General features: G+C 40.3%; 1 protein-coding gene across 2 annotated transcripts in view; it reads right to left on the bottom strand.

Annotated features, from left to right (window-relative positions):
- The window catches only part of LOC144633653 (3'-5' exoribonuclease HELZ2-like), a 43,613-nt gene that overhangs the window by 2,212 nt on the left and 17,658 nt on the right, over positions 1 to 23,743 (bottom strand). Inside the window, exons 9-24 of one of the 2 annotated variants that reach the window (XM_078492496.1) lie at positions 23,039 to 23,477; positions 22,459 to 22,772; positions 21,613 to 21,883; positions 19,970 to 20,401; positions 19,446 to 19,521; positions 17,790 to 19,037; positions 14,659 to 17,279; positions 14,359 to 14,576; positions 9,051 to 9,142; positions 8,798 to 8,929; positions 6,973 to 7,155; positions 6,179 to 6,465; positions 5,190 to 5,516; positions 3,862 to 4,098; positions 2,583 to 2,742; positions 1,549 to 1,716 (exon numbers count right to left, since the gene is read on the bottom strand). In XM_078492496.1, the coding sequence (XP_078348622.1) occupies positions 1,549 to 1,716; positions 2,583 to 2,742; positions 3,862 to 4,098; positions 5,190 to 5,516; positions 6,179 to 6,465; positions 6,973 to 7,155; positions 8,798 to 8,929; positions 9,051 to 9,142; positions 14,359 to 14,576; positions 14,659 to 17,279; positions 17,790 to 19,037; positions 19,446 to 19,521; positions 19,970 to 20,401; positions 21,613 to 21,883; positions 22,459 to 22,772; positions 23,039 to 23,477 (7,205 nt within the window). Of the gene's footprint in view, positions 1 to 1,548; positions 1,717 to 2,582; positions 2,743 to 3,861; positions 4,099 to 5,189; positions 5,517 to 6,178; positions 6,466 to 6,972; positions 7,156 to 8,797; positions 8,932 to 9,050; positions 9,143 to 14,358; positions 14,577 to 14,658; positions 17,280 to 17,789; positions 19,038 to 19,445; positions 19,522 to 19,969; positions 20,402 to 21,612; positions 21,884 to 22,458; positions 22,773 to 23,038; positions 23,478 to 23,743 lie in introns of both variants that reach the window. The other variant, XM_078492497.1, reaches the window with a different exon arrangement.

Raw genomic sequence — 23,743 nt, 5'->3', positions numbered from 1 at the left:
TTTAAAAAATGTCTCATCCTGCGATTTTTAACAATCTGGACAGTTGAGGTTTTGCGAGAAGTGTTTATGTGTATGTTTACTTGTTCATGAGAGGGATATAGTCGCTTTTTGGCGCAGAATTTAATGCCAGATGTTTTCATTGATTTCCGGCCGCCATGTTGGAGCCCAGGCAGTTGGGCTCCAACATGGCGTTTCCATACTGTGCTCTCTAAATTTGCACAAAACATTTTGACGGATAACTCAAGCACGGAAAAACGTACAGACCTGATACTTGGACAAGTAGTTTATATAGTAGTTTTCTACAACCTGTAATATTCTTGATTTTTTGACTCATTAGTTTTGGATTTATTTTTTCACGGAGTGACAGTGAAAACCACCTACGGCAGAAAACCCACGCACAATACTTAGCGTATGATTCACACCACCCCGAATCAGTAAAACGCGGTATTGTTCTCGTAACAAAACCTTCTGTTATCTCCACGGCGAAAAAACACCTGTCAACTGTTCTTGTTTCTAATGGTTGTCTTTTTCCTTTCTTGCAGAAAATTTCCAAGACAGAAAACTAAACACCAGCGCAATGCCCGCGAGTTTAAATGCACTGCAGTTTTACCATACATCAAAGATTTGTCGGAGCAACTCCCGAGCAAGTTCGCCGCTGCCTACAAGTAACAGCAACAAGGCGTACGCACTGTTTGAAAGTCGAGACGACCTCCGCCGTTTCAGAGCATGCCCACAACACCGGGCACCACCCGTTTTGAGATGAATTAAAGTTTATTGAACAATGGTACACACGAAGGGTCAAAGAACATTTTACATGACCCTGACAACATCTACAAAGATAGTGGAATCCAAGCTTAGAAGCATCGATGCCCACGATCCAAAAACACAACAGCAGAACTGTACAATAGCGAACCGCCGAGATTGTTTCCTCGGCGGTCGCCACAGCGAGGATTGAAAAGCACCAATCATAGCTGTTGAAAATAAAACAATCGCAGCGGAACATCTTGCTAAGGTTACGCGTAACCAGTCGATCTCAACACCTGATGAAGACTAGCAATATACGGTCGAAATGTCGCGATTCATATCACAAGTGAGTACATTGTGAGACAAACGCCAATACATATATCTAATTCACCAAGCGCGAGGGCCATACCGGAAGAATATCGGCCCGAGGTGTTGAGAGTATGGACCGATTGCAGCAAGGTCCGTATAGAAAAGACCGGGGAGATTTATTACATGAATGAAAAAGATTTTTATAAATATCAGCGGAAAGCTGATATTTTGTAAGCCAAACAAACGTTGCACGGGTTAGCACAGGATCATACGGGGCAATACTGATCCAATACTTATAACATATTGGAACAGCAATGGAGCCATCTTTTTGGTTGATTTTAGTTATTGGCCCACTGACTACCTTAGTCGTGTAATAATTTATTATTATTTTGTTAAAATAGCGTGTGAACCCTTGGGTTTTCCCCGTGATAATTTTTCCGCTTTCGTTATAATACAAAAAACGTCAAAAGAACTACAAAACAAGACATATCTCACCAATGATGCAAAGTCCTCTGCGAGCTCGCGTGAGTCCCACGTTCATTTGATGTTCATCTGTCAAAAAACCCAAATGTTCACGAAGCCAGCTAAGAGAAGGCTCGGGATCTATTTCGTCACGCTTCAACGAGCGAACCAAAGATATGATGACGTAATCCCATTCACTTCCTGCAAATAAACAAAAGCGCAAAATCAGGTCAATGCTAAAAAGCAGCCCTTCCGATTTTACATCAATATCGGAAATTTTTATCATTATTTCGACAGATAACAAAAGCACTCAGTTACTGGCACGGCTGTGGTCTTTTCCTTTTGCACATTCTCCTTGACAGACCAGAAATGCTTTGGTGTTTTTCAATCTGCTTTAGTAGACCCAAAGACGACTTCTATTGGAAATCCGCGAATCTGATTGGTTCTCCCACTGTTTTCTATTTAAACAGTTGAGTGTTTCTGTCGAGGAACTATCGGCTGATAGTTTCCCTACGGAAATGGATGCTCTTTAAACAAATATTAGCCCGAGAAGCGAAGCTTCGAGGGTAACTATCAGACGGATAGTTCCGAGATAGAAACACTCTAACATTTTTATTGTTCACCACAGACCATTCAAAAACGAGCATAGTGAATTATTTTTTACTTTTCAATTGAAAGCCGAAATTTACAAAAAAAATTTCACGGGCGGCACTATCCATCCGGTCATTTGTCTCGGACGGGCACGCGAATGAACACTAGATCGCGTTACGTGATCAATTTAAACCAATCAGAATCGAAGGAAATTTTGTGGTGAACTATAATCGGTTATAGAAAACTCAGCTCGTAGTCTTTTTGGTAGAGCTCAAATAAATAAATAAATGGCAAGGATGGCGTTTGTGGAATACAACTGATAATGGCCTGGGAGATTTTGACTTACAACGCAACCACAAGGTAATGAGTAGATTTTATTCTGAGCTAACCGCTATTAAAGAGTATAACAACTGACATCTTCAGCGTTTAGTCGGTTTTATCAAGACTACTCTTTTGTCTTGTTTAAAGTCCTTTACCTTGACTTTTAGTGACAGTTGTGACCTGGATATCATCGTACGCTCCCTTCAAAAATTCAGTGATTTTGCTGCGCTGCTCTCTGTAAGGTGACAAAATAACCACGTCTGACATGCGCACTCTAGGCCCGTAACGGTTCACAAGGTATTTTGCAACTTGGACCTGCAAAGAAAAAAAAAGCATAGTGTTCATGCTTTAGCCTGCAAAGTTAGCGGGAATTTTCATGCGAGGGCTTAGGTTCCGATCGCCCGTGTGCAAGGAGAAGATTTGGTAAACTCACAATAATAATTTACGTGACTCTTTTTCGTTATCTAACGCTTCTGTCTACCCAATACTGCTTTCAAAATCCGAACTACCGTACAGTTCCCATAATTAAGTTAACTGCAGTATTTTAACTAGCCTTATACAGTCATTATATTCGGGGGATTACCAAAATGTCGCAAATTTCAGTGAGTTGTTATTAACTTTGGGAACTATATGATGCGTTGCTACTTTCCTGACATAAATACAACTCAAATTGCGCCAAAATTAGAAGATTGCAAAGAGATTAAGTTATGTTAGGGATTTGGTAAACTCACAATAATAATTTACGTGACTCTTTTTCGTTATCTAACGCTTCTGTCTACCCAATACTGCTTTCAAAATCCGAACTACCGTACAGTTCCCATAATTAAGTTAACTGCAGTATTTTAACTAGCCTTATACAGTCATTATATTCGGGGGATTACCAAAATGTCGCAAATTTCAGTGAGTTGTTATTAACTTTGGGAACTATATGATGCGTTGCTACTTTCCTGACATAAATACAACTCAAATTGCGCCAAAATTAGAAGATTGCAAAGAGATTAAGTTATGTTAGGGCAGATTTACACGGTACGACTTTCTCGCACGCGACAAGCTTTAATAAAAACGACAGGCCTACGACATGACTTAGGACCATTTACAGACGCGCGCGCGTCTGTCGTAAGGATGTGGTAGGTTGATTAACACGACGCGATTCGTGCTGTAGTCACTGACGATAAACAGGAACGAAAGTGACGATATGTCTAACGCGAGCTTTGATGGGTTGATGCAAACACTGCATTGAGTTCGAGATAACGACCGCATGTGCAACTTTACGCTCTCAGTTAACGTTACAAGTTCTCCCAGTTAATTCTGATTTTTAAAATTAAAATTTTCTCCTAAGTTTATCCTTTTTTACAACAGGCTATGCGAAGAAGGGGAACATGAATGGATGAGAGATGAAAAGAATGGATGTGATTAAATAAATGTTTCACGTACCGCCTTCTTGACTTCTTTCATGTTTCTCTTCGATCCCTCGTTGCTCTCTGCGGTTGTAATGGCAGTAGACTCTTCTTTTCCTTCTACGTGACAGAAGACAATCGGAAGGTTGCTTTGCTGACGTAGCAGCGCCGGCCAAAAAGTCACTGGGCTAGGATCACGTGACTTAACTACGTCAGCTGTTTGAAGTTTTTTACCATAGAACTGTTTTGATGGAAATTCACATATCCCTTCGTGCTGGTAAAAAAAAGATAAGAAATTAGTTAGTGATATTTTTTTTTTGAAAAATATAGAAATCAAATAAACGTTTCCATTGTTGTCAACAGTGACGACCTTGCTGAGTCAAGAACAAAGAACAAAGGTAACTCTTCTTTATTCCGAATACAGTGGCAATTTCATCTTTTTATTTTCAATTTCTTTGTGAAACTTTTTAGATCGTTTTGGGAATAACTTATGGCTGCAATTTACACCACTTGCGAGTTGTGTAATGCTAGTAATGTAGGGTACACACTCAGGCATTTACACCAGCAAGTGGATGAACCAGTCATCTTCCACTGGCAAGCACTATAGAGACAAACACTGTATTGTCCCAAAAGACCTTCACAGTTTTCCGTCCTTAAGGTCATTCCACCGAAATAGAACTGACAATAGATTTTCGCTCAAACTTTGCCTACTGGTTGTTCATCCAAAGAGAACTTTATTTTTGAAATAAAAAAGAGGGGTCCCTGTATTTGTTTAGGAGCAGGAAGACCTTGAATATACCCCATAATTTCTTACAATATAAGCAATAATATTATCACTGGCTAAGTTCACATTTCCGTTTTTTTTCTACAATAGAAATTTGTAGTATGAAGGTGATTGCTAGACTCGGAAAAGTAGAAAAAAGTGATAGGTCACGGTAACGAGAAAACGGTGATTCATCTCTCTTGCGAGCGGAGCCGCCATTTTCGTATTGGTCGCGCGCTAATCACGCGTGAAATTGTGCGCAGTATGGGATGCGTGAGATGTTGCTAACTGGATTAAATTAAACCATCGGCCAAACTATTTGCGTGACATTCCGTAATTGATTATTTATTATTTTAATTTCCAGCGAGCTATTTTTTACAGTTCTAATCATTTTGAACTTGAAAATTGCGTCACGACGACTCCGAAACGTCGTTCGATTTTATCGTTGATTTTTAATTAAAAATTTTAATTATAACTGAAAAGTTGACTTCTTTGCTTGATCTTCTACGTCAGAACACTTACATGTAATTGCTTATGCAGCATCCTTTCAACGGAAGTTTATTGTTACACAAAGACTTCTTAATGTATTTCACACTTCTTACCATTCTGTACTGAAGTTTCAGCATCCTAGCTCGTTCAGAATGCCTCTCGAACATAGACACGCTTAATCCAAGTGTTTTAGCCACATGGTCCTGAATGACGGGCTGTAACTGTTTGTGATCACCAATCAGAACCACTTGCTTTACTCCTGAACACGTGATTGGCACGAGTGACTCAGGTTCCATGCACATGCCGCATTCATCCACAATGCACTGCTGGATGTTGTCACAGGAAGTGGTTATTGTGGCACTTCCAGAGACTACGCATGTGCAAAGAATGATCTGAACTCCAGATTCTTGAAGAGCCCACATTTTGGCCAATTCGATGAGCTGATGAAATGAAATAGAGAAAAGTTTTTAATTAGAAAGTTTGAATAGACTTGAGAAGAATTTCAAATTACAATCATAAAAAATGGTGAAAAAGGACACGATTTCATTGTGTGACGGAGCTAATGTTGGTAATGTTGACAATTGCAAGTTGACCCGTTCTGTGCAAGTACCAATTTATCACTGACTCCAAGCATCTTCTAGCCTGCGTTGCCGACGAACAAAACCCCGGACTATACCGAAGTTTTGTTCGTCGGCAACGCAGGCTAAACATCTTCCAATAATCGCAAAAAGCCCTTCATTAGTATTCGCCATAATTTAAGAAACTGACCACATTTGTATAACAACATTTACATTTTTTATTTACATTTTACAATAACTAAGGAATGGTTAGCGGCAAATGCTTATTCCTGATCTTTTTTAGAGATTTGCAATAGCACAAGAGCTCTACTTCTCCCTTTCCCCCTACTCGTCCATGGAGGATGAGTGGTGTGCAAAGGAAACGACTGCATACACCTCTTAATCTTTGAGTCATCCTTTCCCCTTACTCATTTAAATGTTCAACTCGACCCAGGCTTCTTCAGCTTTCCTAGTTTTCTTTTCCTTGAATTTTTTTGAGCTACTCTCGTAGATTAAAAGCTATTTGTATGTTCAGTCTCACTTACTTGACAATACTGAGTGACTTTCTCTGGGCTTATTTTTTTACCCTGTGCTTTGCTCTGGGCGAACCCTTCTTCAAATTGTCGCAGCTTCTGTGAATGGGGGCATTTAGGCCGGCGAATCACGCGATGAAGAGACACATGTCTTATTTTGTCGCTGGAAATCTTTAATTCTTCGTCACTTCTTGTTGTTCTGGCTGGCTTCAGCTTATTTGGAATTGGAAATTCCTTTTGCTCAATTTGATCACTGAAGACTCGTAGAACCTTCAGATTAGGAATCCTCAAAAGATACTCTGAGGAAAAAAAGAGTAAAGCTCAAAACAGGTGTTGATATTGTGTCGTGTAACTGTTGATTATTTCAAACTAAAACTGAGCAGTCTCGTTATTAAAGAGAAACCAGCTTGTACGGCTGATATTGTACGGTAATGATGGCGCATTTAAGATTAATTTATAAATTTTCTTGAATGTATAGTTGTCTTGATGAAAGTGTAAATGGACAAATAACGATAACAAAAAAGTGTTTGTATACGTATGTTAAATGTCAATGAAGGCTGTCTTTACATGTTCAGGCTCACAAACGGAGGGAAATAGTGAGATTGAGCTAGATTTCTAACAAAGAATATTTACGAGAATCAGAAGAAAAGACATAAGGTAAGCCGGCATTTTTGGCAGGGAAGTCACTTAGTAAAGGCCATGTCGTATTCTGGTTACGAAAAACCAACAAGAAAACTTTAACAGTAATAGCTCTATTTGTGATTCTACAACAAGATCGGTTTGAAATGAGTGAGGCAAAACCCTACCTGTGACCACATCTACAGATTTGTTAGACGGTCCACAATATATTACTTGAGGTGGTGCTTTGTGAGTTCCATCATAATCAGATTCGCCAGTGTCTTTCTCTAAAACCTTGTATGGTTTTAATTTCTTGTTTCGTTCTGCAAACCAGTATGCGATGTGCACTCCTGTTATGGTTTTACCAGTACCTGAGTAAATAATGAATAAAGTTGTCAGGCGTCTAAGCTTGAGCATTAACTGACATCGTGTTGTATATGCTCGAACACTGAACTCTCATGGTTTCCCTCCCTTTATTCGAGTGTATAAGTGGATACGGGCATATATTGTTGCGGACATCCGACAAAACAAGTGCTGGAAAATGCTTGCGACGAACTGATCCAAGCTTCGAGCGGTTTTATGCACACAGAAAGTGGAAGGAGTTAAAAAAGACGAAATATTATGCTGATGGCAAGGCGAACCTACGAGTTATAAACGCGTGATACATGGCTTTATTCCACCGACGATCATTCATTGGTAGTGTTGGTTTGACTCCATTAGTAGTATGTTTGATTTAGTTTGCAGTGGGTTTTTTTTAAATCGTTTTTTTCTGGTTTGTGGAGTTGTCCCCAATGGACCACCGTAAAGTAGCCAATGAGAGTACGCGCTGTTGGGGAAAAAATTCCAGCTATCAGTTTTTAACAAGACAACCTGTATGATGCAGTGTGCGGCGATGGCAACTGAGACGCTGTTTCCTTGCGATACTGCGTAGTCTATACGTACAAGCTGCAGCGTGTGTCCAGTCCAGTGTTCAGTCCAGCGTGTGTCTCAAATTCTGTCTTACAGATTTTTATTTTATTCTGCATGAATGTTAAATCAAAGCCAAATTGTAATTTCTGAAATTTTGAGGTGGGGTCATACGGGTAGATTTTGAGAAAAACGCTGTTAAAACAACTAGCGCCCAGTCCCCTGCTAAGCACTCGGTCATTCATTTTGGCTTTTTATTGATTGTTTTTTAGCATTTTATTGGTCAGATGTCGCAGATGATGGCTATATGCTTTAAGAAACAGTAATAAGAGAAAGAAATAACATTCATGAATATTTTTAAAGAGAGTTAAAAGTTGGGCTCACTTACCCCCTCAAAACTGTATTAAGCCACCTTAAAAAGATTCCCCGCATTAGCCTCCATTGCAAGCTAGTTCTAGTCCAATATTGAGAATACTAATAAGGTCTTTTCCCTTTTAAAGGTTAAATGAACCGAAATTTCGAAATTCTTTGATTTGCATCCAAACACTTAATTCATTATTAACCGGTTAACTTTAGGAAAAATTTCACTTTCCGAGCCTTTTAGCGCAAAATACAGCAAAAACTACGAATATTTCCGAAGACTCAAGGAAAACGTTTCCACAATGACCGCGCAGGCTACGCTGGTGTTAAGGACAATTTCCGACAGTTTTCCCGAGCGCTCACGGTTTCCCCAAAGTCCAATTACTTTGAAACTGCGGAATATGTTTATTTGGTTCTTAATTAGCACTTTGGCTTAAAATAAAAAAATAAAAAATAAAAAGTTCATTTGACCTTTAATAAGCTGCCCTGAATTTTTTTGCTAGCCACCTTTATATTGACATCTTCGAGGTTTTACAGCAAGGAGGCCTAAAAGTGTGACCACTATTAATTAAGTATATCACATTCTTTCGTGTATTCATTATCCAATCAAAAGCCGAGGATGGCTTGCAGTTGACTTCTGATCAAATTAAATCTGCACGAAAGAATGTGAATAAATTACAAGTGATCACACTTTTGGGCTCCTGGCTGTGATTAATCATAATCACATGGCGCACTCGAAGAACATACCTGGTGGGCCCTGAATCAGTGTAAATGGCTCGGAAAGCGCTGCCTTGACTGCGTTCTCTTGATACAGATTCAACGTTTGAAATCCGTGTTGTACCAAGAACAAGTTGGCTGGGGGCTCGTCGCCAAAAGTTTCTAAAAAAAAAAATAAAAACAGGATATTTTTTGATGACGATGATGCTGCTGCTGATGACCGTGATGAAATTATGGTATTATTTAAAAGAGTGTCTTACAAAAATAAATATACAATGGATACCTTCTAGATCTGGTGGTTCTTCTCCTTTGCAAATGGCATGAACCAGTTCAGATGAATCTTTCAGTTTACTGCACAGTGCTTCATACATTCGCCTAGAAAGCCGAAGGTAGTTAACAAAGGTATGCTTGTTACAAAATACTTGTTAATAATAAAATTACAGTAGAACCCCGATATATAAACGATCCTCGATATAACGATATTCCTAATATAACAATCAATATTCTATGTCCCGGCAAAAGTTACAGCAAAATGTATGGGACAGAACCCCGATATTATGATCTTCGATATAACGATATTCCCGATATAACGATGAGAATTTAGCGGACCGAACGTAAAATCTTTCCCGATATATATATGTTATTTGCCGGCTGGGAGGTCCGTATAGTGAAAAACTGTGACCGAGGTCTGAAAATGCTGCCCTCGGCCTGCGGCCTCGGGCAGCATTTTCAAGGCCGAGGTCACAGTTTTTCACTATACGGACTGACCCTAAGCCGGTAAATAACTTATTTATTTTTTTCCTACCTCTAATGTGTTTGATTAAAAAAACCAACAAAGATTTTCTTGCAAAATGTGTTTGTATTATCCGCGCGCATCCTAATCAGTCTACGGCAAGAGTGAAGAATGATTCGTTTGCTATATTCACTGCTATATCAAAGAGCTTACTGCCAAACAAATTAAATTCGCTAAAATGAACAGTACTCAAGGAGAAGTTCATCAGAAGCAAGAAAAAAGCATCTGAATAATAAAAAGCACAATGTAGAACCAAAACAGAGTATAAAAAATCAGCGAGTTGCGAAACACTTTGAACTCCATTTCGGCTTGTGAGTTCTTTCAGTTAATTAAACTTACTTTTCGGACTGGAAAGCACTTACAACACATATTTTCCAGCTATTTACATTTGTATTTAACGAGTCAAAAACCTCTGTGTTTATTACCACAGTATTCTGTTTTGATAAAAAGTTTGCGAAAGTGAAACTGAATGAAGCTGAAATGTGTAGTTTGGTCGCCTACACACGGCACAATATTGCGAGAATTAATTTGACCGTTATTAAAAAAGCCTCTCATTTTCTTGAATGGCGATAAGCAGTATCCGTTTTTGGAGAAAAGTAGCAGAAAAGCAAGGTGTTTGAACTGATAAATCGAGTCTGTATACCCGCCGACTTGCAGTTAACCGCAATGGCGTGAAAATCAGTGCGAATGCACAAACATCGATCGACAAACCACGATCATAAAACTTCATTTTGTCAATAAAGATCATGAATACTCGCCTTTTGGAGAACTTCAAGGCCTTTAATTCCACTGCTAATTTTCCCATAAAAATTTAACAACGGTTGGTGAGCAACAACATCGATTTTGGAGAGCAAAACTGTCATGGACTAGTTCGTCTCGCCGCGAAATTAAACTCACGAAAGCGTTACCGTGGCCCGTGGAAGCGGGCAGAGATAGGAGAATCTTGCCCGCGCTAAGAACCAATCAGATTGCAGGATTCGTTACCGTGCCCTCTTGGAAAAAAATAAAACGATTTATTTTTTTCTCAGAGGGCACGGTAACGAATCCTGCAATCTGATTGGTTCTAAGGGCGGGCAAGATTCTCCTATCTCTGCCCACGGGCCACGGTAACGCTTTCGTGAGTTTCATTTCGCGGCGAGACGAACGAACCCATGGCAGTTTTGCTTTCCAAAATGGATGTAGTTGCTCACCAACCGTTGTAAATTTGAAAGGGAAATTAAGCAGTGGAATTAAAGGCCTTGAAGTTCTCCAAAAGGCGAGTATTCATACTCTTTAAATTCGCAAAATGAAGTTATAGTTTTATGGCCGTGGTTTGTCGATCGTTGTTTGTGCATTCGCACTGATTTTCACGCCATTGCGGTTAAGCAATGCAAGTCGCCGGTTTACAGACCCGATTTATCTTTTCAAACACCTTGCTTCTTTGCTTCTTTTCTCCAGTCCGAATACTGCTTATTTCCATTCAAGAAAATGAGATGCTTTATAAAAAAAACAAACAGTCAAATTAATTCTCGCAATACTGTGCCGTGTGCAGGCGACCAAACTACACAATATTCAGCTTCATTCAGTTTCACTTTCGCAAACTATTTATCAAAACAAAATACTGTGGGAATCAACACAGAGGTTTTTGACTCGTTAGATATAAATGTAAATAGCTGGAAAATATGTGTTGTAAGTGCTTTCCAGTCCGAAAAGTAAGTTTAATTAACTTAAAGAACTCACAAGCCGAAATGCAGTTAAAAGTGTTTCGCGACTCGCTGATTTTTATGTTCTGTTTTGGTTTTACATTGTGTGTTTTTTTATTATTATTTCAGATGCTTTTCTCTTTTTTTTTTCTGGTGAACTTTTCCTTGAGTACTGTTCATTTTAGCGAATTTATTTTGTTTGGCAGTAAGCTCTTATAGCAAACAGATCATTCTCCACACTTGCCGTAGCTTAGCGATCGACTCAACAGCGCGCGTATAATACAAACACGATTTGCAAGAAAATCTTTGTAGGTTTTTTTATTTAATCAAACACATTAAAGTAGGAAAAAAATAAATAAGTTATTCACCGGCTTAGGGTCGGTCCGTATAGTGAAAAACTGTGACCTCGGCCTTGAAAATGCTGCCCTCGGCCTGCGGCCTCGGGCAGCATTTTCAAGACCTCGGTCACAGTTTTTCACTATACGGACCTCCCAGCCGGCAAATAACATATATACATTACGCCTCGTAAAACGGAGAGTATTTTTACGATACTTACAATTAAAGAACTCAAGGTATATATTTGTTTCAGAAAGCACTATGCTCTCCTTGTGGTACAATTCTTTCTGGAACAAAATACTTTGTGCTAAACGCATGCGCAGATCAGTCTACATAACGAACATTGCGTGTTTCTTCTACAGAAGGATTCGTGTAGACTCCGTGGCGCCAAGTTAAAACCACAAATTAATTGAATTTAACACTAAGTCGTCATAGTAGTTCATGTGAAATAATTTATTCCTGATATGGCAACGCTGTTTTCTTAGAAAAGGTGATCTAGCATCTCATAATCAATTGATAATATCTGTGTTATAATCAATGTCGCCTTGTTTGCAGAAAATAAATCACGTTACCATATCATCATGTTACGTCCGTTTTCGACAAAAACAAAAGTGTAATGTTACAGGTTTTTGACAAAAACAGCTGTTTCAATATCAAACTGAAATTCAAGCTATCGAAAATTAAAACTAGTAATAGCTCTCACTGCTGCCCTATGTGCCACACAGGCATGATGGGCAGTAAGTAAGTAATAGCTCTCACTATAAAACTGCCCCCGCATTTTTATAATTTGTTTCAGAGATAGCAATAACCTAAGGTTAGTGGAGTCTTTTTAATTTGTCGCCGTTAATTATTGATGCCGATGGACTACACAATTAACTGTGCCATATACGTCACGACATTGTTTGCTGCGAAATTTCTGTGACACCGTTGCGTCCTAAAACAATTCATAAGTTCAATTCGAATATATTACCTAGCGGAAATAACACATAACACATTATTCGTGGTGACAACACGCAAGCTTATTCCCGGGGATCAAAATGAATTTACAATAATTTACAGGCCAAAAAGCCTAACAATTCCACGAGTAACAAAAATGGCGCATTCGAAGATTAGAGAAAACAATTATTGATCCTTATTCAACCCACTCTTTGGATTAAATAAGCTGACAGTTTGTTAGCAAAACGAATTACATTGTATTACATGACAAAGTTCACGCTTGTTTATTACTCGTTGTAGGATGTATACGATTTCCACTTGTTATCACGACGTTCAGTCGCTGACTAAGATATGAAACTCTTCGTCCCTGGATGATACGCCTGTTATGCCTCACATTATTTTCGGCATCATTTCAATACAGCCACTACTTGTGGTCACAGTGCGACAGCTATTTTTATCTTTTGCGGCACTGACTTCCGTTGCTATTCGCGAGGACTCCGGCAATCCTTTGCGAGCATAAGGGCAATCCTTTGCGAGCATTTGGGCAATCCTTTGCGAGCCGCTTTGAGCAAAATCGAGATTTTTTCCGGTACCGTCCACTAAATGCACACATTTTACTTACCTACGCGGGGACTTCTAAGGTGCCTCCTCGGGTTCCGGCCTCTGGGCCGGAACCCTGCGGGGGCAATAACAGGGACGTGTTTAGAAATTTTGTATTAAAGCCTAACGTGGTGTGCTTTTCAATGCAGTAGAATTCCTGTAGAATCCGCGGCGTTAATTTAATTAAACTTAAAAGGCATCACAGCGATCTGCGAGAAAAACAACAGTATCATATTACATCCGTCACTTCCTTTCCTTTGATTTGTTCTCCATCGGTTGAACTAACCTCCGTTTTATTTTGTAAAACCTCTGCCTCTTAAGTTGTTTGAACATGCTTTCGTGACGGTTCCGCCCTACCCGCTTCACAAGATTAATTGATTAATTCAATTTGATATTAATTAACTAATTCAATTAAAATGTTTACAGGAATCGAGGGAAGGAGTGAAATCGGCCCACTCACCAAAACTCGGAATTTTCCAAGTTAAAAAATGTCTTTTAATCGTTAACGGACAAAAAACATTGCCTCGAAAGAGCCTACAACAGACGCCATTTTATTTGTTTGGTCAACCATGCGTGAGTATAAAAGGACATGGGAAAACGAACCTTCGATGTCGTATACGTTCTGACAACGTGGTAAAAAGAAAAAAAAGTCCGCGTACTGCGTGGTACTTGTAAAAAAGAAAAAAAATAAGGTTCTTACTAAATGAGTATCAAGTCCCTTTCGAAAAAAAATTTATCTTCCATATGTTTCGGGCTAAGCACTTCTTCTTCTTCCACTAAAGAAGAGGTCTGACAACGTGACGGTCAGCAGTTATCCCCATGAAAAATCTTACGGACTCTCTTGTTTTGGTTACGCGCTCTCTCCTGTTTGACTCTTGTTTGGGGTTTCGAATTTGCTCGCCGACTCGTGGGTGAACACAAAAGCACCTGCCCGCAGTTGGAATCGCACAAACTTTTTAAAGTTTTTTTTTTCCAAACGTACTCAGACTGGTCGTTCGCTAGGGTCTTGTTAAATATACACCCGCATTATTATTTTTCTTGAGATAGCTTGATTTTTCAACTAAAATCCTCAACCTCAAAAGATTTCCCTTTTTCATATATGCTTAATGGGTACTTCTTAATGTTTCTCACAGAACAAAACCGCATTCTGATTATTTTAAATTACTGTATTATAAAACAACGTAAGCAAATGAAATATTTATACACTTTTAGTATCTCACATGTACCATTTTTATCTATCATACCTTTGAGGAAGTGTTCTATGGATGAGTTCAAGAGTACTTCTGCGACTATCTCCGTTGGTGAGCCAGTCTGGAATGTTTGATGACGTCTGATGGACCTCAAAAATTACTTCGACTGTCTTTACTTCTTCTTTGTGAGCTTCGTTTTTGATGATGCAATGCGCCACCCAGCAGTCACTTGCCCGTTTGTTTTCACCAAAATGCGGAATGTCTGGACATGGCTGTTGAAATAACAAAGAACTGAAATAAATACCTTATCAAGAAGACAGTTGCCGTGCAAGTACCAAAAAAGAACATAACTACCTTTGCCTGTTTTGACGTCCCATCATCAGAAACCATGATAGTGTCGCAATATGGCACACGGATGCACACAAGGTCTCCCAAATAAAAACTCAGCTCTCGCCTACCACAGTATCGTGAAGGAAGAGAAAATGATCCACTAACGGTGTCTTCCTCGAGCTTGCGTTCCCATTTCACGTTAAGTTCTTCAATGACGAATCCATCGTTCTCGTGGACGGCTTCCATCGCCGCCTCCATTGCAAGTACTGGTTTCCAAACCCTTATATATTCATCAATAGTTCCATACCGTTCTCTTGATGCCTGGTGTCTGGCTGCGTGTGCAAATGACTCCCTCGGGTATCTGCGGTGCTCGATGCAAATATTCAGGTGGGTATTAACCTTGAATAATTGAATATCAGGCTGCAGAATTCCCCCTGTCACGTGAGGGCAGAGCTGTACTGAGACGAAATCGTACCTTCTCAGTGTGATGGTCTTCTCATAAAAATGGTCAACCGGTTCTTCGAATACCGATGCCTCCTCTTCATTTTGACGTGGATGCTTGTAAGGCACACCGACAACATTTGGAGGTGATGTGGTTTGAGTTGGTTCGTCCTGTGCGTGCATAGAAGACATGATACCCATTTTCGCTTCTGTTTGAGTGATAATGGTTGTCAGCTTCTCTTCATCCTTGGCCCTGACTGCATCCAATACTTGAAGCCAAATATTCGAGGGAATCTCTGCTACTTTTGCAATACCATCGTAGTCAGGATTGCTTATTGTGGCATCTGGTGCTACATACTTTCTAAATTTCCATTTGAGAACGATAATCTTCTCTTCCTCACTTTCCTCTTCTTCTCTCAAGGCCACTGGGTTAAGATGGCTAAGAAGCACTCTTTTCTGGTTGCTTGCTAAGTGATCGTCTTCTTGGTTGGAAATATGAAGACTTATTGACTGATGATCCATGGATTCAACGAAAACACGTGTCTCACGGCATCGCTGTTGAAGCTGGTTTGCCATGTGGATTCTCTTGCAATTCTTGTCAAATGTTTGTTTGTTGTCTTGCATGAAGGTTGAACGGCGACATACTTTCGTTATGTCATCAACAGCATAACCGCTGCCAGACTGCAAACCAAGAAGAAGACGATGAACCACGATATCGATGTATCGCCTTATTGGAGACGTGAAGTGCGTGTAGCAGCGCATTCCAAGAGAGTAGTTGAAGATGTTCTTACTACGTGGTTGATCTCCTTTACAAACGTACCGAGCCTCAGACTGGATTCGTCGAAAATGGGACATGGCTGCGGCAAGTTGAGGATGGTTGTTCTCGTTGCAAATCAGGTGATAGAGCCTGGGTAGATCGCTTGACTCTACTGCTTGACATATTGCAGTCCAAACCGACCTCTGGATTTTAAAAGTGGTCCTTTCGTCGTGAAGGCTCTTTAGTGGAGAGCTCTCAGTGGTTTCGTTCTTGAACATATCCGAAAACTTTAGTGACAATCTTGCGTACTTGCCGTGCATTTCGATCCACTCAGTGCGCTGGTGGTCTTTTGGAGGTAGCTGAATTCTCAGAGGCGCCAATTCGGAGCTCTTTTGTGACAGGAGTTTGGCGATTTCCTCGTTAGCAAGAGTCATCATTTCTTCTACCAGCTCATGCGCTTCAAAGCATTCACCACTTCCACTGTTTTGCCAGTGATCTAAGGCAGCGTCTCCTAAATGAAGGAATCTTCTTTTTTGTGCCAGGGAGCTTAATTGCATAATTTTCTCCACGATTTCTTCTGGAATGTGTCCGGTACTTGAGACGCTGGAACCACGAATAACCATTTGAGCCTCAGCGTAACTCAACCTACAACAGGATCGAACAATCGTCCGTTCTATGCTTGGCTCACCAGCAATCCTTCCTTCTTTGTCTAGGGTGACAAACACGGACACTGCTAGCCGATCTTCATTGGGCAGAAGACTGCAAAGATTTTCACTCAGCTCACGCGGAAGCATTGGGACATTTTCTTGCCCTTCACCGGGATAATAAGAAGTGCAACGCAGAAAAGCTTCATGATCTAAGGGGCTGTTTGGTTTGACAAAGAAACTGACATCAGCAATGTGTATTCCTACCACGAATGTAGAAGGAGATGCCCTTTCTATTGTCAGGGCGTCATCAAGATCCAAGGACGTGGGAGAATCAATGGTAATAGCCTTGGCAACCTTGGTTCGATTTCTGCGCTCTGTCTCAGGAATTGACCATTCTGGTGGGAACTTGTCCTTGACATATTTCTTGGTTTCTTCCTTAAAAACCCTTCTTATACCATGCTCGGCGTATGCAATTTCCATGCTACTTTTCAAGTCTTCTCCTCTGGGCAGGGTTCTCACGACAATTCCGAGAGGGTAGCTGCAGTCTCTTCTCCATTGAAGGTACTTGACAACAAACAGGAACTTCCCACTAAGGACCTTCTCTCTTTTCATCATCCTGACTTTTGTAGCCCTCTCGTTTTGATCCTTTTTGTAGATTGGAATGTCTTTGCAGCTCTTGTCGGTAAGGTAGACCAGTTTGGTGGCCGACTTGTTGATAGGTACCATTAGGGCAGGATTTTCATAATCTGTAGTACATACAAACTCACGTTCGTGTGGACTAATCATGTGTTCCAAAACACCTGAATAAAGAGAAAATCAATATTCCTAAGTAAACGACAACTGCGTATATACTAAAGAATTAAAATACGTCTTGTTTGATAATGAATACTGTTTGTCCCAAAAGGTATACTTGCATCAATTTCGATTTCCAACAACACCCACCATGAGCGCTATTGTTCTTCGCGACATATACTTACAGTGTAGACCCTTTTGAAATCATCCATAATAACTACCTACTCGCTCACAACTTGTGAGCTGACTTAGCCTTCAGCTTGATAACATTCAACTTTCTTTACAGGAAGCTTGCACCAAACGCCTAGATGTCTGAAGTAAATTCCAAGATTTAAAAAGTTAAGGAAAACGCAATATAAGCCGTTTTTGACATCTACAGGTCATGTTCCTTGGTTTTGGTTTTGGTGCTTGTTTCCTAACAGGTTTTCAAAGTTACTGCCGGCTGGAATCTCTATAAACGTTGCAGAAAAGAACTGCATTTTGAGCGATGATAGTACAAAAGAACTGCATATACTTACCAACGACCTTGCCTTGGACTGGAGGCTCGCTGTCTTCGGCCTTTGAACGAAGTTTCTTTTTTGCCAACTCTACAACAACCTTGTCTTTGTCGAATGCTTGGCGGATCCTTCCCTTGATATGAATGGCTGGTGTCTTCGTGTCTTCTATCTCTGCATATCCTACCTGGGACTTTTCCGGACTAAGGCGAAGATTGCAGACCACGTATTTCTGTGGTTCCTCTTCAAGAAGCCTCAATAAGAAGGACGGATCCAGGAATTCCTGTTGCTTGGAGGAAATCATGATTTGCCTAGCTTTTTCGGAGGGAGAGGTATGAAAGCCAATATTTGTAAGACGCACCTCGACGCGACCGTTTACCACTCGTACTTCTGGGAAGAGGTCTTTTATGTCTGCACCACTCTTAAATGGAACATGTTGTTCTTCCTCTACAAGTTGATGTTTGATATCTTTTGTTGCTTCTAGAGTAGGAAAATCTGATTCTTTAAACATCGATGTTCGTTGTGCACCGATCTGTGACGTTTCCTCGCACTTTTTTACAAAAGCAGAAATAATGTCGTCCATATTTCTGGGAAATATGGTCTCATCTTCAAGGAGGTTATCTTGGAAGTCCCCAGATTCAGCAATCTCGTCATCAGCTTCTTCTTCTTCTTTTTCTTCGTGGTCTTGAGCCGTGATGCTAACGCACAGGTAGTTGTTTTCATCCCAACTATCGCTTTCTGTTGCGTTTCCACTCATTTCTGGCTGATGATAGGATTTATTCCCATATCTTTCGAGTGGTTGGGCTTCCCCTGCACTCTCAACTTGTCTTTTCTCTTCCAGATTCTCTTGGTCATCCTCTTCTTTTTTCCCTCCAGACACGTCAATAGTGTAACTTTCCTCCGGCGTCTGTAAATTCATTGGTACGAACGGCTGTGCCTTTGGGTTAAGCTCGATGCTAGCAATAGATGCGTTTATTTCTTTATCAAGCTCCTCCACTGTTGTGCCATGAAGCCCTCCTCTGTCATTGCATCTCTTGATATAGTCTCTCCAGAGGCTGCGACATTCTCCGACTGTGCAGAGCGAGACGGGATCTCCGACTACAGCTACCAAGCACTTTGCTCGAGTCACGGCGGTGTTCAGCAGTTTTGGATCTGACAGAAATTCCCAGTACAATTGACGATCAGATCCACTGGAACGCAGTTCTTCCTGTTGAGGCTTGCAAGTGTGAAATGTACGAACGGTACTGATGAAAAGTACCCGGAATTGTTCCCCTGGAATGGAATGCATGTAATAGATTACTATCTGTAAGTTAACGTTTCGTAACACTTAATGATTATTGGGACTAATTTCAACTACATGAACAAAATTACTAGTTCCTGCGTCGGCCGGCAAGTGAAACCCCTAGTTGATTATCAACTGGAAATTGCTTTAGATAAATAAACTGCCGTAGCGGGTTTGTAAAAGCTGATGTTTCGAGGGTAAGCCTTTCGTCGAAGGAAAATGGATGTTTTTGCAACGGCTTTCTAGCGGTTTTCAAACTGACGAAAACTTAAGGATGAGAAAAATGTAGCTTGGACGTTATGGGGGGTTAAGGGGGTTTATATCAAGTAACCGATCGGCTTAATAGTTTTCTGGGTTTTTTTCGTACTGATTGAAAGTTAAGGATGAGTAAAATGTACCTTGAACGTTATGAATTGTATCCACCTTTACATCCGTCAGGTCTTTCTTTCGTAGGCTGTTTCGTATGGCTCGTACCTACGTATTATAAAATGCATCAGACAGAATACATACAATAAATACAGTCGAACTTCCCGTAAGTGAAGACCCTTCGGACCTGAAAAAGTGTCAGAGATATCCACCTTTAAAAGATGGAAATGTAGTGTTTGTATGTGGCCGAATGTGTATGAAGTTGTATATGGCCGGGACCATTACTAAGTGTCTACTTGCGTGAGGTGTCCACCTACGAAAGCTGGATGTCAGTAACCGGAGATTCGACTGTACGCTTGTCCATAGGCAAAACGTCTTTCATCATTTTTAAAATAAAAAAAAAAAAGATTGAACCCGAGGGTAGTTACAAGTATCAGCACTCATCTAGTTAAGATGCTTCAAAGAGTCAGCTATATATTAGAATTGTGTTGGTGGTGAAAAGGGCGATGGAAATAAAACGAAATGCTATGTGATATGAAATTATTCCAATATTTACCTGGTAACGATAAGAGGCGAGCACTGCTATATCAGACAGTTTCTTGGGACCCCAAATAGAAGGCCAACTGTTAGCAATCTCCTCCACCCTCTTTACCACTTCGTAAACCTCAGATAAGTTGATGTATGAGTTGTCATGCTCCTTTTTTTCTTTGCCACGCGCGGAGAAGAATAACAAAGGACCGTATTTTGGGTGCGCTGGCTGATGTCCACGAGCAACCAGTTTTTCCCCGTAGAAGTTGTCAGAAGAAAATTGAAGGATGTCCTGATGGCATCGATAATTTTCTGTCAGAAACAAGACATTTGTATCTTCTCTTGAGTTGAAATTGGATGCTACCGCCTTTTGTTTCTCATAAACGTCAAATAATCTCTCAGCCAGTGACGTTTGGAGGCCCAAACTAATTGCTTGAGGTGAATAAACTTCTGGGCTCATCTAAAAAAGTAGTGGGATAAAAAAAAAAAATAAGTTGAACAATAATCGACTCTAATTTTTTTTTGTTTTTCTGATCTTTTAAATTAATGCTCGCGGTTTGTTTCATCCACCAATAATTGAAAGGATCAAACTAAAATTTGTTTTCCGGTTGAGAATTATCCTTCTGAGCAAAGAGCCTTGTTCCATCGTCCCATCCAAATGCTGAAAAGCGAGTGACGTTAAAGAAAATAGCTCTTATCCGTACACTTTGCTTTGCGTGGTTTCTAAACCAACCAAAAGCCTCGCGCGTTTGCCTCCGTTTGCTAAACCTTTTAAATTGCTTCGTTCTAGTTCGTTTGTTGTTTGTTTGTGTAACGCGTTATCATTTTAAGAGATCAAAGTGGCTATGAACCACTGAACTCGGAAATTAATTATGAAACAAGAATAAAAATCCGCAAACGTTTACAAAGATTTGCCAAAACAAATCAGTTTAAACTTTCCACACTTCACTCAACTCTTAACATCCGAAAAAAAGCCAAAAAAAAAAAAATCACTTCAACACTTCGGCGAAAGTTTGCCACGACTATGTATTCAGAATTTGCCTGAGCTATAGTTTGTAAGTGATTGCTTACGTGGTGCAGATCTGATTGTTAGAACATTTCCTTCTCATTTCGAAGCTTCAAAAGTAGATTTTGACCATGACTTGAACGGAGCAACTTTTAGTGATCTTACATCTTGATGTTTCGCATTGGATGTCATCTTGGAAATGTCGATTTCTTGTAGTCAAGCAAGATTTGCCTCTGTTAGTCTTTTGCGCATGCGTTCAGCCTAAACATCCGTGAGCTTGGAAACATAGTACCATAAGGGAAGCAGTAGGTTTTTCCGCTTCACTAAATCAATTAATTAATTCAATTTGATAGAAATTAATTATCCAATTAAAATGTTTAACAGGAATCGAGTGAAATTGACCCTCTCATCGCCAAAAAAAAACTCGAGGTTTAAAACAGCAATAGGTCAAGTCTTGAACAACCAGCTAGTAGATAACAAACCATATGTGTGGTAACTTTTAGTGTCATGTGCTTTTAACATGAGCCTCTGGCTCGGATATGGAGGGCAACCTCATCCCGCACATGACATTAATAAATTGATTGATTGATTGATTGATCGGATCTTAACTAGCATTGCCTGCTGACACAACACTGCTCTGTTTGGAAAAACGGGACCCAAATTACCTGCATGTGATCGCCCGTAAAGACAACCTTTGTGTTTGGTCCTGCAAAGATCAGTGGAGTCAGCGCCTCGGGTTCAAGAGCTTGGGCGGCCTCGTCAATTAGAATGTGAGTGAAGAATCCATGTAACACTCGTAGATCAAGGAGTACTTGCGATGTACTTAGCGTAGTCACAACTACACGATGTTCAACGAGATCGTCACGAGAAGGCAACACGAACATGCCATCTTTGATTAAACAATATTTCCTTGCAATCTCGGATGCCGTCTCTAGTCTATTATTGGTAATGAAAGGAGATAAACTAATGTTACTTGGGTTAAAAAATGGTTTGCAATTTACTTAAAGTAGTAAGTATGGCTTCATCGATGAAAAACTGGGCGTGGTATTCGAAAGCATTCTACTCATAAATAACAGGTGCTAACGTAGCCAATCAGATTGCAAGTAAGCCACTCGGCTATGCTCATAAAAAAAAAACAAGCAACGGTTGATCTCCAACCTAATTGTTATTGGTAGCAGGAAAGATTAAGATTCAATGCGGGTCTGAAGTGTTGGAACTCTTGCCTACATATCGAAACTAAATCGACTGCTGCCCCTCCCTCCTGCTTTGAGCCTGCTTTGACAAGTGTCACAACCACTACTGACTTACATTGTAGCATATATTTAACCCTGTATATGCGTTTTTTGGATCAATTTAGGTTTCTGGGAAACTGCACACCTACCCCTCCCCAAACCTAACATTTTTCCCAAAGCGATAAGTAAGGGTTAATATTAGGTTGGGGGAGGGGTAGGTGTGCAGTTTCCCAGAAACCTAAATTGATCCCGTTTTTTCTTATCGAATTTTAACGCTACCTTCTCATAGGCTGATAAACCCTCAAAGGCTTTGCAGCAGGTGTACCGTTCTTGTTAGTCAAGTAGTCATGTAACAACTCCACGTGGAGATCTGCTGCACGGTTGGAATGGGTGCAAAGCAGGATTCTGTGAGATTTGTCCACTTGTACCAGAAGACGCACAGCTTGATACAGAGTGAACGTCTTTCCTGTGCCAAATGGACCGAACACTACCAGGGGAGGGGCGTTATACTCTGGAGATGCAATCCGCTCAATGACTTTCTTTTGATTCGCATTCAGCCGGTCATCTACAAGCCAATTCCAACGAATTGTAATCTAGAATTTAATATTTAATACTCATTAGTCGTAAGATATATTGTCAGCGCAAAATGAAGTAGTTCTTTAGGAATAAAAATAGCTTATAATTTACAAGACCACAACTTTACTCTGAGGAAATTAAGCTTAGCGATAGGTATATGCTTCATGTACAAGGAAAATCAAAAGTAATTTATGAACTTAAACCTGAAACTTACATTCCACTAACATGAAGCTGGAATCCTTGGTCTGAGATTCATTGATTAACCAGGAACATAATGGCTTACCTGACTTTTGACGGTTTCAGTTCTTGGCTCTGGGAAAATAAGGCGCAATTGCCCTTTGGTAAGCCTATCAACAGCTGCGTGCATTTGACAAAGTGGCCACCGGTTCAGCTGGAACTGGGCATTAACAGCGGCATCACAAGTATCATATAGGTTAAGGTCAGAGCACATCTTGGACGAAAGCCTCAACACAACCGATTCACTCTCCATCTTCTCTACAGGAGCTTCGTGGACTTTGTTGGAGACACTCTCGGCCAGCTGGAGCCACACAGAGCTGACATTACGGTACAGAAGACGACCAGCGGCATCATCAGGTCTTAGTGCATCTTCCTTTTGCAGGTGGAGGACACCGAACAGTTCACCATCAACAACACACTTCATTCCAGTTATCTCGTCGGAAATGTTCCGTTGAGCATGCAAATGAGTTCCATTCAGAGTGTAACTACACGAAAAGAGATCAGTTAATTATATATCGTTCAGGTAAATTAGTCGTCTTTTTTGGCTAGATTTAAGCAATTAATATTTTGAGTGTAAGCCTTCATCAGAGAGTAAGTTTAAATATATGGGGACCAAAAGTTTTTAGTGTCGTCACGACACTAAAAACGGCTGCGAGGGAGACTAAAAGTTACGCAACGATAAGAAAAAACCTCAAATGAGTCATTAGATAGCTTTACTCTTGTGATATCCACTAGTTTTCTAACAAACTAC

The sequence above is a fragment of the Oculina patagonica genome, chromosome 12, assembly GCF_052425735.1.
Source record: "Oculina patagonica isolate OP01 chromosome 12, crgOcupat, whole genome shotgun sequence".
In the NCBI taxonomy this organism is placed as follows: Eukaryota; Metazoa; Cnidaria; class Anthozoa; order Scleractinia; family Oculinidae; genus Oculina; species Oculina patagonica.
The sequence above is the reverse complement of the archived record's forward strand: the minus strand, read 5'-3'. Positions and strand labels throughout refer to the sequence as shown.